The sequence below is a fragment of the Centruroides vittatus genome, unplaced genomic scaffold (genome assembly GCF_030686945.1).
Source record: "Centruroides vittatus isolate TY-2023 unplaced genomic scaffold, ASM3068694v2 contig_443, whole genome shotgun sequence".
NCBI lineage: Eukaryota > Metazoa > Arthropoda > Arachnida > Scorpiones > Buthidae > Centruroides > Centruroides vittatus.
Window position 1 is genome coordinate 1,111 of NW_027122242.1, and position 16,650 is coordinate 17,760.

The 16,650-nt window shown below is 32.7% G+C and overlaps 1 protein-coding gene across 1 annotated transcript; it reads right to left on the reverse strand.

Moving 5' to 3' along the window:
- Nucleotides 1-334: 334 nt before the first annotated feature.
- LOC136977132 (uncharacterized) lies at nt 335-2,212 on the reverse strand. The gene has a single exon (XM_067272572.1). The coding sequence runs from the start codon at nt 2,210-2,212 to the stop codon at nt 335-337; it is 1,878 nt and encodes a 625-aa protein (XP_067128673.1).
- Nucleotides 2,213-16,650: the final 14,438 nt, after the last annotated feature.

Consider the following 16,650-nt stretch of genomic DNA (forward strand, 5'->3'; position numbering starts at 1 on the left):
AACCGGTCCGTTCTGAATATCATAAAATCAAAGTACAGATCACGACTTACAGATGAACACCTTGACGATTGCTTACGAGCAGGAATATCATCATACTCTCCTAATTACGAAGCAATGGCCAATGAAATGCAATGCCAAAAATCACATTTACTTTCAGATTTATATTTTTTATAAAGAATTTTTATACTCTGTAGATTTTGCATGCATTGTTTAGTAATTATTTGTTTTGTAAAAATTATTGTTAATAGTCTTGTGTATGTTTTATTACATTTTTGGAATTAAATGTTTTCTGTACATTATGTGTATGTATTATTAACTATGTCCAAGTATAAATTCACCTTGAAAAAATAAATGGTGCTCGCCGTTCGGCCGGTATTTTAGAATGTGCTCTTAAGTACAAAAAGGTTGGGGACCCCTGCTCTAAACTATCCTCTTCACTCTCAGAACTTTCACTGCTCGTTTGTACAACCTGTCGTTTACTGGACTTCCCCTTTCCTTTTCCTTTTAGCGTTCTCTTGTCGTTCCCTTTTATTTTATTCCCTTGACATCTTTTACCCTTCTCTTTTCTTTTATTTTTTCTTACTTCTTCATTATCAATTTTTACCTTCCTTTTCTTGCTTTGCTCTTCTGCCAGGGCTTGTTTCTCAGGAGTGTCTGTTAAAATTGCGGATTTTCTATGACGTCTCTTGGTCGTTCCACTCCGTGGTGGTGCCTTTGGAAAGGGACGAATTGCTTCTGGGGAGAAAGGAACATCCTTTCCATGTTCTTGTAGGCCTATAACACCAGAAGTTGCAGGCAAATTCACAACTCCTGATGGCCCCGGCTGACCGAAGATTTGTCTTTCATCAATAATGCTTACAGTTTCACGTGCATTGTTGGATTTGTCTATTTTAGTTTCTGTCTCTGAAACTTTCATATCAATTATATCAATATCATTTATAGGTGTGGTGCCTGCAGAGACACTATCATGCGTTGGAGCCAAAGGATGATCTGTGACGAAAGATGGAGCAAAGTCGTCTTCAGTGAAAATATTAGGATCATATGGCCAAATGCCAGCCTTTTTAAAAGAGCTCATTATATTGGTAGGGGTTGCTGCAATTGGTAACGCATATTTTACGATCTCAGGGATCTCATATATTGACATTGTCTTGCCAGGGTTGCTGCGTAGCCAGTTGTCTTGAGCCTTTGCACAATAATTTTTAAACGGTGCATTCACTCCAACGTCCAATGGTTGCAGACGGTGTGTACAATGAGGCGGGAATGACAGCATTACAATGGAGTTACATTTCGCTTTTTCTACCACATTGATATCGACGTGAGATTGGTGATTATCAAGCAATAACAAAACTGGATCTGAAGGTGATGGTCTGGTGTGTTTGATGAAGTGATCCATATATATGAGGAACTCCATAGCTGTCATCCATCCAGAGCTATTTCCTGCACCAATAGATTCCGGTGGTCCGCCTTTGATAAATAAATCCTTGTATTTAAGTCGAGGGAAAATAAACATAGGAGGAACTGTGTGTCCTAATGCATTTGCTGCCAGTTCTACGGTGACTAATGTACCTCGTTCTGCCGATACTATAGCTCCAACTTGCTTAGTTCCCTTTTTAGCAATAATTTTCTTTGGCTTTAGCACTGTTGTAACGCAAGTTTCATCTAAATTATATATTTTCGAGGGCGGAAATTTATATTTATCCAACACTGTGCCTAGCTTTGTAAAAAATTCGTTAACATTGTGTTTATTAAAAGATGTTGCTCTGCTAGCACTTGTCGATTCTGGGGCTCTAATCGAGAGTTCAGGATTTCTCTTTAAAAAACCAGTCAGCCAATCTGGACCAGCTTTTCCATTCTCATGCCAACATGGTGGAATAGCAGAAGCGTTGAATTTCTGTGCACATTCATATGCTAATTTTCGCACTTCCTCTGGTAGAAGACCAAAGAACATTGTTGCACATTGTAACAAATACTCTGCCAACTTCTTTTCCTTTTCTTCACTAAAGATCAATCTTGTTTTTTTGTAGCCAACAGCAGCGTTTTCTTTTCCAGATTTTAACTTCCTTACAAATCTGTATAACGTCATGTGACAAATATCTAATTCTCTGGCCACAGTTTTTATTTTTTTACCATTTTTAATAACTTCATCTGCAGCTCTTTGTATCAACTCTTGAGATACAGAACCCCGTGTCGTTTTTCGAATGTAAGTCCGCATACTGCAAAAGAAAAAAAACATTATTTTTACTGCATTACCGCTACAGATGAACTGGGGCAAGTTGTTCCAAAGTCACAACATGCCCCGAAACAAGGGAACATCTAGCCCGATAACACATGGGTTCAAAACAGCAACTACTAGATTAGGTTACGAGACATATACAGTTTTAGCGTAGTATATCAAGATACTCGATATATTTTTGAATGAAAATACTAAATAACTAATCGCTAATTATTTAAATTCGCCAGATATACCAAAAATATCAAACACGAAAATGTTTACTTACGTAGATCAGCGATGTACAGGTTCCGTTTCCAATGTTCCAAACTTCACTAGACTGACTAAGATGGCTGCCGTCCGTGCGCAAAAACGTTCGATTTCATGACGTATTTGTTAATTATATATATATATATATTTTTTTTTATGGAGCTATTTCAATCGGAACAACTTACCCCGAAACTTTTAGCCCCGGTCTCCCCTACCATACAGATACATTTACTGTGCCATAAAATCAACATTACCCCATGCAAATAAATTTTGATTTGACATTATTTTCTGATATAATTCGCTTTGATAACATTAATGAAGTGCATTTATATTTGTTAACCGATTATTGTTAAAATTATTAATTATAAAACATTTGTTACAATTGCGAATAAATTTTGAAATTTTAAAAACATTGTGAAATATTTGATCTTAATTAGCTTAAAAATCTGTTAACTCTTAAAGCATTACATATACATAATGCAGTTCATAATTATTGAAATTCCATATTTCTATGCAATCCGCATTGTAGTATATTGTGTACATTTATGTTATTTATGTTATTTACTTTTAGAAAAGTATACAAGGCGTTCAACAAGAGCAGCAAGAACAACCATCGACAAGTTCTCAAACAGCACAGTCAATAGAATTCGGAGAAATTTCTTCACAAGAGACTATTTTTACTCTAAAAGAATGTGAAGAATTTCTTGAAAGCCTTAACGACAATTTAGAAATTAGACAATTGGAAACATCCTCACCTGCAAATTTATTACCAAAAATAAACGTTGAAGAAAGTAAATTGGAAAGTCCGTTCAGCCGTGAACAATTTTTAGACGACGATTCACTAAAAGAACACGAAAGAACATTCCATCCGTCTGATTAATTAATTCTAGACAACAAATTTTACAATTATATTAATTTAAAAATGTTTCAAATGATTAATATTTCGATATTTAATAATGGAAGCAAAATTGTATGTTCAGCAGAACAACGTTAGTTAATAGTTTGTGATAAATATGAAATCGTCGTAGAAAGTACAAAATTAATTTAATTTATAGCAGAAATTATTTAATTATATCTTCGTAGAATTTGAATGAAACGAAATTCGACAGTTATTTTTCACATTAATTATTTCACCAAAATCAAATTATCTAATCCTCGATAAGACACTTAATTTTCTTATGCTTGTTTAATAGATAAGCTTTAATTAAATAAATTTTCGATTTTTTTTAATGAAACCGTGTCTCGTTCTTTTTGAGCTTAGTAAACACTAGTGTTGAGTTGTGTTCCAAAGACACTTGGCAAGTTTTCCATCAAGTATCATTATTCAGTTTAGTCGATACGGAAACCAGCGAACGCCATACGTGGCAACACAAACCATACCAGCGCAAACGTCAAAAAAGGGGAAAATGGAGGCGGGAACAGCTCAAAAATTTTTTACAGTTGCAATATATTTTTAGGTTTTACAGTTGTAATGTATTTTTACAGTCAAAGAATTTTTAAATTGTAATGTACAGTACAAAAGAATTAAGACAGTTTTAAACGATTTTAAATTATAAAAAGTGTAACCAACAGGTACTGTACGTCTATCTATCGTTTGTATACTCAATTTTTCTGTAATAGTTAAAAAAATATATACTGCATTATAGTTAATTTAAATAAAATCTCTTGAGGATGCTGTCTGTACACGAGTCGTTCTAACTGATTTTTCCGTTTAATGCTCCGTTAACAGCCTTTGTAATTGTAATTGTCTTTACATATCCTTCTGGGGAAACATCAAAGTGAACGTCTACAAAAATCCAAAAATGATAAACCAAAACTCGTTTGCTAATTCAAGTGAGTAAATAGCCAAAATGCATAAAATATGGTTTTAAAAGTAATTTTCATTATACCTTTCAAAAATATGACGAACAATATGAATGTGACGGCTAAAATATTTGAAATCAGCCAAAAGTCACATAAGAAAACAGGAATAAAATGCAATTATATCTCTGTGTTTCTAATTTCAGTATTCTTGTGTTCAAATCATGCGCATTTAATCACTCTCGGACAACAATAAAATTCTATAACATTATTTCTGTGCATTGTTGTTTTCATTTTCAAACAGGTTATTACGTTGAATTTAAAATACTAAATTTACAGCAATTTACTATTAAAATTAAATTAATTAAAATTAGAAATGGTGAGTAAAACCTTTATTTTGTCAAACACTTTTCATTTGGCATCGTTTTTATTAAAAATTACTAAAAGGACACTTTCAATCTTAAATTACGTTTCATACCTTGAGTACATATTACAGATTTTACCATAATATTTTAATGTACGATAAATATTTATATTATTACTAATTATTTATTTTTACTCAACGGAATTTTTTAAAAGGAAGGAATACACCAATGCCCGACTTGTAATAAAACATTTGGGAGAAAACACAATTTACAGAGACACATGCGGACTCACACAAATGAGAAGCAGTTTAAATGTGAAATCTGCGAATGTCGTTTTTCGGATGGAAGCAATTTAAAACGGCACATAATATCGCATTCGTATGAAAGACCATTCATGTGCATTTACACAAGTTGTGGATAGAGCTTTAAACGAAAAAATGAGTTAGAACGACACTTGTACAGACAGCATCCTCAAGAGATTTTATCTAAAGTAAATATTATTTAAGTTCTTATAAAGTATAAAAACCAGAAACTTCTTTTTTATTGCTTACGGTGTTATTAAATTACTTCATGTTATGTTGCTAAAAATACGAATTGTATTATCTTTTTAATATTAAATTCTGGTTACAGTAGAAAAGGGTTCCAAAAACAGTCGTACGTCCGTGCGTAATTACTGTTATCAGTAATAAAATTTAATATAAATTACTGAGCAACACCTTGTAATCCGTATTTTTACAAAATAATTCTCTATATACGTTGTTTAATAAAATTCCGATATCACAATAAAAAAATCGTAGAAATCGATTCACAATTTTTTTCTAAATAATTGACATGAAGTATTTGCATTTAAAGAAGTACGTTTCGTGTTTTATATGTTGTGAAATAATATCACTGAAAACTTATTGAATAATTAGATTCCACCAGATGACCCAACTTTAGAAAGCCGTACGTGTCACATATGTAGAAAACCTTTTGAAAATTTATCTGCTTTAAGAATTCACTTGAAAACTCACACCAGAGAACGACTATTTTCGTGTAATTTTTGCAACGACGCATTCACACTCAAATACATCTTAAACAGACACATCGGAATGTTTCATCCGCGAGAGGAAACTCCATTTTGCTGCGACGTAAGTTTATAAATTCGTTAATGGTTAAACTTTTAACACCCAATCGACTATTAGCATGAAAAAATAATAATATTTCACCTATTTTACCAGCAAACACCAGCAGTTTTATATTTACTTATCCCATATATTCCAAACACGTGTATTTGTAAAATTCGATATTGCGAGTAAGTAAGTTTCTTTGTATTTAACAAGATAATTCCTGTGTTAAAAATGTACAACGATTCTGGATTCTTCGTATAGTAGCAGCCATCAATACGTGCAGAGTGAGCATTTCTCGTGTGGACTATATAGGTCATTCGATAGTTGGTGTGTATCATAATGTTTCTGTGTCATTTCTTGTATTTAAGACAAGACATTAACTAAACAAGATTTATTTACTTTCGTTGTGGTATCGTCATCTCCTTGTTACCGTTTGTGTTTACCATCAAAATAACGTCAATTAACTTTTCTTTACTCAGGACAACGCTTTTATTTCTAAGAAAATAATCAATACTCTACATAATTTTCATGGATTCAAACTTATGGAACACTCTATGTACTGTACATACAACTCGTCATTAACGCCTAAAATTGATATGTTTGGTTACATTAAATCAATGTGTCGCCTTACAAATTATAGGCTATGATTAGATAATTCCTCCCCCATTTAAGGTTGATTAATTATCTGGATCAATATGTAAGAGTAGGGGCAACGAAACAATTATTGTAAACAATAAGAAGCTTAAAATAATTGTCCGAAATGACATTAAAAATATCTGTACGTCGGGATATGTATGATATTTCTTGACGTACCCCTAGCTCACGTGTGCTGCTGACAGATTTGGGTGGTTTCGGTCGAAAAGCTAGAGCACATGAGAATAAAATAAAAGTTCAGAACTTGCGCTATTTTTACGCAGTTACGGAAGTAGGTAGCGAAAGAGTATAGAAGAGAACAATCGTGGGAAAAATATCAGTATTCCTGAGTCCACAGTTTAAATAGGATTTTAGCGAATTAAAGAGTTCTGATTGGTTTAGATATTTCTTTTCTTCTGAATTGATCACCACCGTGTTCTCAGATTTTTGCTTGTTTGTTAATTTACAGAAACGCAACACTTCGAATGTGCGTATTTGGGATTTCTTCTGGGAAGTCTTTTTAATAGTAACTGGCCCATTTTCAGGCTTTACAAGCATGGCGAAAACCCAAAAAAGCAAGGTGGAAAGCCGTCGTTGGAAGGCACGAACACACGACCGAACTTCCAGTGTACAGGAAACGGAACGGCTTGTTTACTGGTGGACAGTTTCAGTATATAACAAGACTTAAAATAGAAGGCGAGAAATTCGATCGTTCGGATACAGTTCGTTATCTGGACACTTTATTATGATTAATAATTAAAATAGTTTTTTAGAATAAAATCTTATAACAGTCAGGAAAGTTACGCAACTCGTTGCAAGGTTTTTTTTAAGCTATTTTGTTCTCATATCTTGAAATTTAGGAATTTTATCGATTCCCTTTCCTACGTTTTTTCTTCCATTAAAATTATTTCTCGAATATAGAAATAGTGCAAGCACTTTTTCTATACTTGATGAGTTAATGAACCATACAATTAGTTACTTGTTATATCTAGTATGTTTGTTATAAGCAACATAAACTTTAATTTATATTAAATGTAATGTAAAAGGCATCATTGGACCTTTATGACACGAAACTTATAAAATCCGTTAAATTATTTAAACAAATAAAAAAGTTTTCGTTTATTATTATGTATATTAAAAGTCGAAATACACTAAATACATCAGTGAACTTAAAAAATCAATACTTCCACTTGAAATTACTTTGAAAAGTGTGTCGGGTAAAAATAATCTTGCGACGCAAGTTAAATGATTAAAATGAACTAATGTTATAAATTAACGTATATTAAAAAGCAATTTTAAACACATTTTTTACATAGTTTTATTGACTAAATCTATAAAATTAAGAAATTTTAAATGAAATTAATTGGGGCCTCCTGCCCCCGAAATTTTCTATATCTGGTCTCGACGTTCATCTCTCTAACTCAGTTTTCGGAATTATGGAAAGACTGACAGAGGGACAGACGGACGACAGTTGGAATTTATAGGTTTAATATTATCGAGAGCAAGAAACAAAGTGTTTACACGCCCATGGTTTAAAAAACACCGAATGTGTAATGACAAATTACAACGATAGGAACCGATACTCAGCAACTGTAGTGAATAATGTTTTATTTATAGACATCCAGGAAAGTTTTTTTGTTATACACGCAAATTGGTCTTAGAAAAATACTAAAAATCTGTAGAGAGTATATAGTAAATCTTATTGAATATATTTACAGGATGCAAAAAACAATATTAAAGACGTTATAAGTGAGAAGAAGAAAAAATTTGATCTTTGTTTAGCTGCAGGAATCCATTCCGTCGAAACACAAAAACATCGATCATTTCTGAAATGGCGAGCGACATATCACACGATCCTGAAGACATTCTCGAAGACACTACCTTCGAAACAGATGTGGAACCATCGACATCTTTCGATCTGTTCCCAGAAGTAAGAATCGATCGATATGAATTGGAATGTCTCTTGTGTCAAGTTAAGTTTGACGAAGAAGTTTCTATGCAAGAACACATGAGAAAGTATCATTAAGGAACATTTTCAATGTGAAAACATTGAAATATTTTTTACTTTAATATACTTTTATTTTACCGATTATTCCTCTGAAATTCTTTCGATTTTAATTTGATGTCATCTACTTGTAAAGATTTTAAATATGTGTTTAAAATTTTAATTTTTGTAACAAAATCACAGACGTTATTTAATATTCAAAATGTACTGATTTAAATGAAATATAAATTACTAATAAATTCTCAATTATTTTCATAAAGTTTAGACCTTCTCTTTTTGAAAACTACCAAGTAAAAATAATTTAATTTGAAATTGTATGGAGTTTTTATATTGTTTTTCTATAAACACAAATTAAGTGCATAAACACATTAATTTTTCAACGTTATAGAGTTGTAGAGGACATTTACTCAGAATATTAAAACCATGTGGTAAGCTTCAATCTGTCAGTGACTAGTGTCGAGACATCTAATATGAATGCAAAAGAAAACAAAATAAAATTAATATAAACAGAGTTTTAATATTCTAGAAAAGCGCGATAGAATGAGGTTACACATGAAAGTGTAGGTGTTTGGTACACAGATAGGATTGCACTAGTGTTTTGAGAAAGAGAGATCCTTGCACATCTCTAACAATAGTTGCTAAACTTGGCAGAGGCCCACGAATTTTCATAAGAATGATTATTTTTATTTTAATAAAGTATTTTATTCGTAAAAGTGCTTTATTAAACTAACAAAAATCGTCATTTCTTAATGTAAACCCATAGACCACGTGATGACAGTCGATCGACAGAACATGGCGGCGATGACTCGTGTATCGCTACTCTGATATCTAGGTACTCTAAGCGCGAGAGGTAAGTGAGAGGCTATTAGTTGAGTTTGGACTGTAATCGTGTGTCAATCGTGTGTGGTGTTATTTGTTTACTATTAAAGTGCAGTTGGTTATTTTTTATATACAGTCAAGTTTATTTTTTAAGTTTTACGTTAAAAACATTTACAGTACATACATATGTACATTTGTAGTTGTTTTAAATGAGTAATTTTAATAAATAATGTACATGTGATTGATTTGAATTTATACTTCCATTTAACAATTTTAATTCAACATTACTCAAGTAGCCTAAACATTACATAATTGTAAAAACAACGTTTCATTGGAATTTTTGCGCCAAACGTCGTCTTTTCGAGTTACGAACTTTTCGACTTGCGAACGACCGCTACGAACAGATTAAGTTCGTAAGTAGAGGACTGCTTGTAAATATTATTATTATTATTAAAAATTAGGAATTGATTTATTTTCTTGCATTTTTCGTAAAAACCATTCTCTTAGTTCACTGCGTGCCAATTCATAAATTGAAAACCTTTTTAAAGTCGGACAGACACTACCCATTAGCCTTCCATCACAACTATACAGTTCATATATTTATAACTTACGATATAACATATATTGTCAATAATTATTATGAAATTAGATTTTACCAGATGACCCGAAAATCACAAGCCGTACATTTCGTACTTGCGAAATACTTTTTTCCACTCCCGATGCTTTAAGATAAAATCTTATTATTATGCAATGCGAACACGTGTCGTTCTAACTCAAATTTACGTTTGTAGGTCCGTTCACAGCCATTGTAATTGCACGTGAATGGCTTTTCATCTGAATGCGATTTCAGGTGCTGCGTTAAATCACTTTTCTGTGAAAAACGACATTCGCAGGATTTGCATTTGAACGGCTTGTCATTTGTGTGAATCCGCAAGTGTCATTGTAATTTTTGTTTTGTCCCAAATGTTTTATTGCAGGTCGGTCATTGATATTTTTCTTCCTTTTAAAAAATTCCGTTCAGTAAAATTGAATAATTAGTAAAAATTTAAATATAAATTATTTATGGTAATATTTAACGTATATTAAAATATTATGGTAAAATCTGTAATACGTACTCTAGGTACGATACGAAATTAAATTCAAAAGTGTCCCTTTAGTAATTTGAAAAAAATGCCAAATTGAAAGCATTTGACAAAATAAAAGTTTTACTTACCATTTCTGATTTGAGTTAATTTAATTTACGTAATAAATGCTGTAACGTTAGTGTTTTAAGTTCAATGTAATAAGTTGGCCGAAAGTGAAATCAACAATAAACAAAAATAACGTTGTAGAATTTAATTGTTTTCTCGCAGTAATTGAATGCGCATCATTTTAAAAAAAAATAATTACAAACACAGTGAGATAATTGCATTTTCTTCCTGTCTTTTCAAGTGGCTTTTGGCTGATTTCAAGTGAATGAATTTCACACGAAAGACATTGACGCTGTTGTATTTGTTAAGAAATTTGCTTGTGTAGCGCGCTCGGACAACTTTCACAGACGACCTGGCTGTATTCGTTACAAATATTTCTTCCGAAACCAGACGTGTGCTTTACAACACTGCCATCATAATACGACAATACGTCTTTGGAAGTAGAGAACTTTTCACATGAATGTGTTATTTCTGAATCGGAAGGACACACTTTTCAGTACTGATAGAAATATTAGAAACAGATACACATTACATGATATGGACATTAATCTTAAACCGATTGCAATTTGGCTTATTGAAGTTATCGATAATTTTTACTGAAATCGTTTCGCCCGATTGAGTTATGAATGAATCGAATAATTTATATGTTGATTTTAATAATGCACAAGAAACTCGAATGTTAATCACATACATAAGCCATTGATTCCACTGTTTATATGTCTGCAATCTGTCACGGAATGCCTAGAATGCCCACTAGCGGTGTCTCTAGCGATGATTTTCAGCTATTACTTAAATTGCAATTATATTTTATTTATAGAATTATAATTTAGTATATTATTATTTTTATTTACAATAGGAATTTATTATTTACTCGCAGTACCCGCCACGCGTTGCTGCGGCTCAAAATGTATCTATTATAAATGCATAACACTTCCCCCGTGGGGATTTCGAAAAATTCCTTCTTAGCGTACATTCTCTTGACGTACCCTATTAAAACACAATGAAAAACTCAAAGAAACGCATCGAAAATAGTATATAGAAGCCGAGTTCTTCACGGAAACTCTTAATTTTGTCCCTCTCTTCGCGGGAAGAGACATTTTTCCATCTATATTATATAAAAGCACGCGCGTATTCGAATGCATCGTTGTATCAAAATTTCAAAGCAATCGGTGAAGAAGTTTCGGAGATTAGCTATTAGGAACAAACAAACATTACATTTTTATTAATATAGATTATATCTCGGAACGACGCCACTGCTGCTAGAACTTCCAGTAGAGGGCGTCTCGGGCTATCTCGTTACCCGTATTTTACCGCTCATTTTCAAGTTTCTTGTCTGTTTGAATTCAAAATAATCATTTATTGTTTCTTACAGCAAATCAACACTATCGAATGCCTTTTTAACAGGTAAGTGGTTTGTATTCGACCCGCCCTGTCATCGTTAGGAGCTAAGCAATAATTCATTTACTTATAAACGAATTTTGTTAGTAGACAGCAGTTAAAATGTCCCGTTTTGAAAAAGTGAGATTTGACGATTGAATAAGAAAGATGTGATAAATTGTGCTCTTTTAATTATTGTGATTGTGCCGGACATACTAATTAAATTACATTTTTGAGGATACCGTTGAAATATACTCTGGATTCTGGTTCGTTTGACATATATTTTGTTAATGTACGCTAATGAAGGAACGGATAATTAATTTTTAATTTCGTAAAATTCGATCGGGCCTAGCGGATGGGGCATTAGGGGGTTAGTTAAAAGTTGGCTGTGTCAATAAGGTCCTAAAACGGGGTAGCAATTCGTTTAATATTAATCGAATTATAAGGGTTTAAAATTTTTACTATAGAGAATAATTGGGAAATTTTTGACAGTTATAACGGACTTTAACGGTTTTCTAACGTTCTTCAATAAATTTTTCAACGGATGTAATAGATATTCTATATTAATCATTGCACCTGCAACTCAAATTTTGAGTGTTAAGGGTTTAATTGTAAAAATGAATGTAATTTAATTCATAGTATCACGGAATTTGATTATTTTAACGATGCTTTTTAATAATTTTTGTTACTTTATCGCATTTGAATGTAATATTTCTACTCTCTTGCGTTAATTGTCAGGTAATTACATTATTGGAGAATAACTTACTTAATTAATTGAAATTTGGTGTGTAATTATTTCACATCATCACATATATAGACATTGGGTTGCTTTACTTTTGGCAATGGAACATATTCAGTGTTCGTCAGATAGACTGGAACAACTAACAAACTGCTGTTAAATGAGGATCCACAGTCTTCGCCTCCAACACTACAAATTTCCCCTAAACTAGACAACAGAAAGTCAAAAGAGAATGCAGAAGAGTCAATATTGAGAGAAGCCAGAAATTTATTTAGTCGTGTAATGAAAATATGTTTTGAACTAAGTAATAATTCTGTGGCAAAAAGAAAACAGTAGAATTTAGACAAAGTGTTGAACGAATATTTGGTTGCTTAAATCAACCATATGGGATTTTTAAAGAACTTAGAGCAATCAAAACCAAATAACTCTTATCGATAAGTGCAGTACAAACCCCTTTTTCCTTTATACTTTTTTCTTCAAACCTTTCGTTCAAGCTTTTCTACCCCTTTTCAGGCATTACAGACGTGGAGAAAACCCGGAAAACTTTACGTTGCTAGCCCGCCCTGGCGAAGCCTGAAAACACGACCAAACTCCCAGTGTTCAGAGAACAGAACCGTTGACCAATGGTGGCTGTCACGGGGTAATATTCACGCAAAGAGAAATAACGCCACACTGCACCTAAACCGCGTGGGTTGCCCTTTGTTTTTCCAAAATTAGCAGCGCAGTGACTTAAGCACGCCGACAAAAACGAAGACAAATTTTTCGCGAAAAACAATCGACGAAAACCGAAACCGACGATAACCGAAGTCAACGAAGACCGAGGTATTACTGTACAAGCAACTTGGCTATGACGCCATTAGCACGTATACGCGAATAACAACTGGGTCAACGAATTTGTAATGGTTCGGCTTCGTGCATATTCTGAATATTTTACAGAACGTTTCTATGTGTAAAAAAGATGCATTCTCAGTTAAAAGTAGATAAAATTACAATCTTATTGCTACATTTAACTGAGAAAAATTTTTCTGTAAATGTTAACAGCTAGTTTTATAAGTAACGGTTGAATTTATTTTTATTATGCGTTGCAGTCAGGCAATTGTAAAAAATTGATTATCTACATTTAAAGGAATTAATTATCGCTCAAAATGTTACTGGAAACCACAAAATTTTTTGATAATTGTTAACGAGAACAGTTTCATTATTACGGCAATTGTATGTAATACGGGAAGTGTAGCGGTCGGGAAAAATATGAACCGAAGATTATATTTTCGGACTCGGGATCTCGAAATGTGGAGAAATGCAAAAACGTTAGTTTTTCTCATCTGTATGCATGTATAGATGTTTGTGTGTGTCCTGAAACAGAGTTTTGTATACGCAATTCGTAGCCTAATAACTCCCGTGTAGGCTTATCAGTAGCCAATCGGTTCAGTTTTCTGAAAACTGGAAGACCGATCGTGAGTTTGTGCTTCTTTGTCTTGCCCGATACGAAACCAGAATGTATTCTGGTTTCGTATCGGGCAACATAATACATATGATCTTTTCTTCTCTATCTTACAGGTGCCGACACTGATCTAATGGGATATGATCTAACGGGAGCCAAGCACTATGGCCACGTGCAAATCGTTTGTGGCTATGGACCCATGTAAATCGGTACAAATTCTGCCACAAAGTTGCAGAGGGTATTGTTTCCCACCAACAAAACATCTACAGACAGGTGAACGAATGCTCATTTAGGTATGACTGGTCGAGGTGATTATCACCTCGTGTCTGTCTCAGTGGTGCGCGATATCCTTATTCTACTGTCACTAAAATGTCTGTTTATTATTTTTCAGATCGACGAAATCTTTAACAGGAGACAGATTTTTCCAGACTGTAAACAAAGCTGTAGTTTCGGGTGAAAACTTTAGAGGAAGTTTTTTAAAACTTATTAGTTTAATGTTAAAATATTTAATTTGTTTTAGAAAATAATGACAGACGTAATTCTCATATCTTATGTCACAGCGAACATTTTATTTTTGCAGAATCACTTTTTGACCAATAAAAGGCATTTCTGCGTAATAACCGAGAAATTGTTTCCAGAAAAACACAAGAGTGGAAGGAAAAATATATGAAAAAAGAAAACATTTCATACAAATGAAAGAAATAAAGAAAATTCGATGAAGATATTTTAGCTTATTTTCTGAAAGTTTTTTCTCACAAAAAACACTTTGTATCAATTGTTCACAAATACAAATGTGTAAATTACATTCAGTTGTGATAGCATTTGTGAAAAGACTGATGTAAACAGTTGTGTGTATGCTGTGATGATGTCATTAGAGTTGTTTGTATACTCTGAATTCTAGTTTTAAGTAACCTGAAACAGGGAAATTCTTCTTCTATCTGCACCCAAAACATTAACAGTACTTTATAATTTAATACTATAATATATATATATATATATACATTTTTGTATATTTGATTAACATTAATTTGAGAAAGTTTCGATGTTTAGACGGGTTTTAATATTTTTATTTATTGTATTTTACAGAATTAAACAATCAGAAGAAAAAGAATGGAAAGTGTCAATGTGACAGTTGCAAGAAAGAATTCGGTTCGAAGTACTCTTTAAAATATCATCAACGGATTCACACTGGAGAAGGGCTCTTCTCTTGCAAATTCTGTACTCGTCAGTTCACCCATTCCAGCATTTTACGTTACCACATCAACACTCACACCGAAGAGAAGCCGTTCACTTGTGATCATTGCAAGCGAAGTTTTTCACGAAAGAATGTTCTGATTGAACACCTCCGAACTCACACAGGAGAGAAGCCTTTCACTTGTGATCATTGCAAGCGAAGTTTCATACGAAAGAATGATCTGATTGTACACCTCCGAACTCACACAGGAGAGAAGCCTTTCACTTGTGATCATTGCAAGCGAAGTTTTAGACAGAAACGTGTCTTGATTGAACACCTCCGAACTCACACAGGAGAGAAGCCTTTCACTTGTGATCATTGCAAGCGAAATTTTGCACGAAAACATCATCTGACAAGACATCTTCGTCTGCATACCGGAGAGAAGCCTTTCACTTGTGATCATTGCAAGCGAAATTTTGCACGAAAACATCATCTGACAAGACATCTTCGTCTGCATACCGGAGAGAAGCCACTTTCTTTTTAATTATTTCTTACAAAAGTTCTATTCTAAATCTAATTAAAATAGTCATGTTATTAAACATCATAACAACAATCTTGAATAATGATATTGTTATGGAGGAATATTTGAAAAACAAAACTTGATCAAAAGGATTGATTGATTTGTTTGAAAAATATTCAATTTTTGTGTTTAGATTTTATTGAATGTAAAATGAAAAAATATATAATTTTTTTCTTCTTGATTTTGTAATTTCTACATTTCACTTGAAACAATTGATTTTATGGACAGAAAGAAACTGGTTTGTATAATTTTGAATAAATAAGTGTTTAATTAAAACAGTAACACATACATAGAAAAGTGTATTTTGTCATTTTATTTAGATCGAAAGGGTTTATCTATAATAATCACGAATTATTATTATAATATTCAGAAACAAACGAAATTGAAATGTTCACTCACAGGGTTAAAATGTTATCACTCGTGTTACCGGCAGAATCAAGAAATTGCTATTAATGAACCCCATTGTAGCTATTTGTTTCTGATAAACAGTTAAAATTTTCTAAAAATCTTTAAAATGGCCGCTGTTTTATAACGTTTGTAGCAACATGTTACATAGATAGATATGTTTACAATTATTCGTATATTTAATTAGTAAGATTAGAAAATTATTTTAGTTTCAGTGAGTCATTCCATTTGAAAAACTGGTCTATACATTGTGACAATGGAAAACAAAAGAAAACATGTCTCCTATTTTCTCTTCTAACCTGCCATAATGGACAATTCATCGATGTCAGCAAGTTTTGAAACAATTTGTTCTAAAGTGCTTTTGTTCATAAAATTTAAATTGCTGGTTTATATTTGTGGACTGGAGATAAATCGGGATCAGATATTTCTTGCTTATGGATTGGTCTTGATTGCTTGATGATTATTATCATATGATGGGCTGTTTTCAGATGATCAGGGAAGTTGTTCGTAGATGATACTTTGTAGCTCAACATC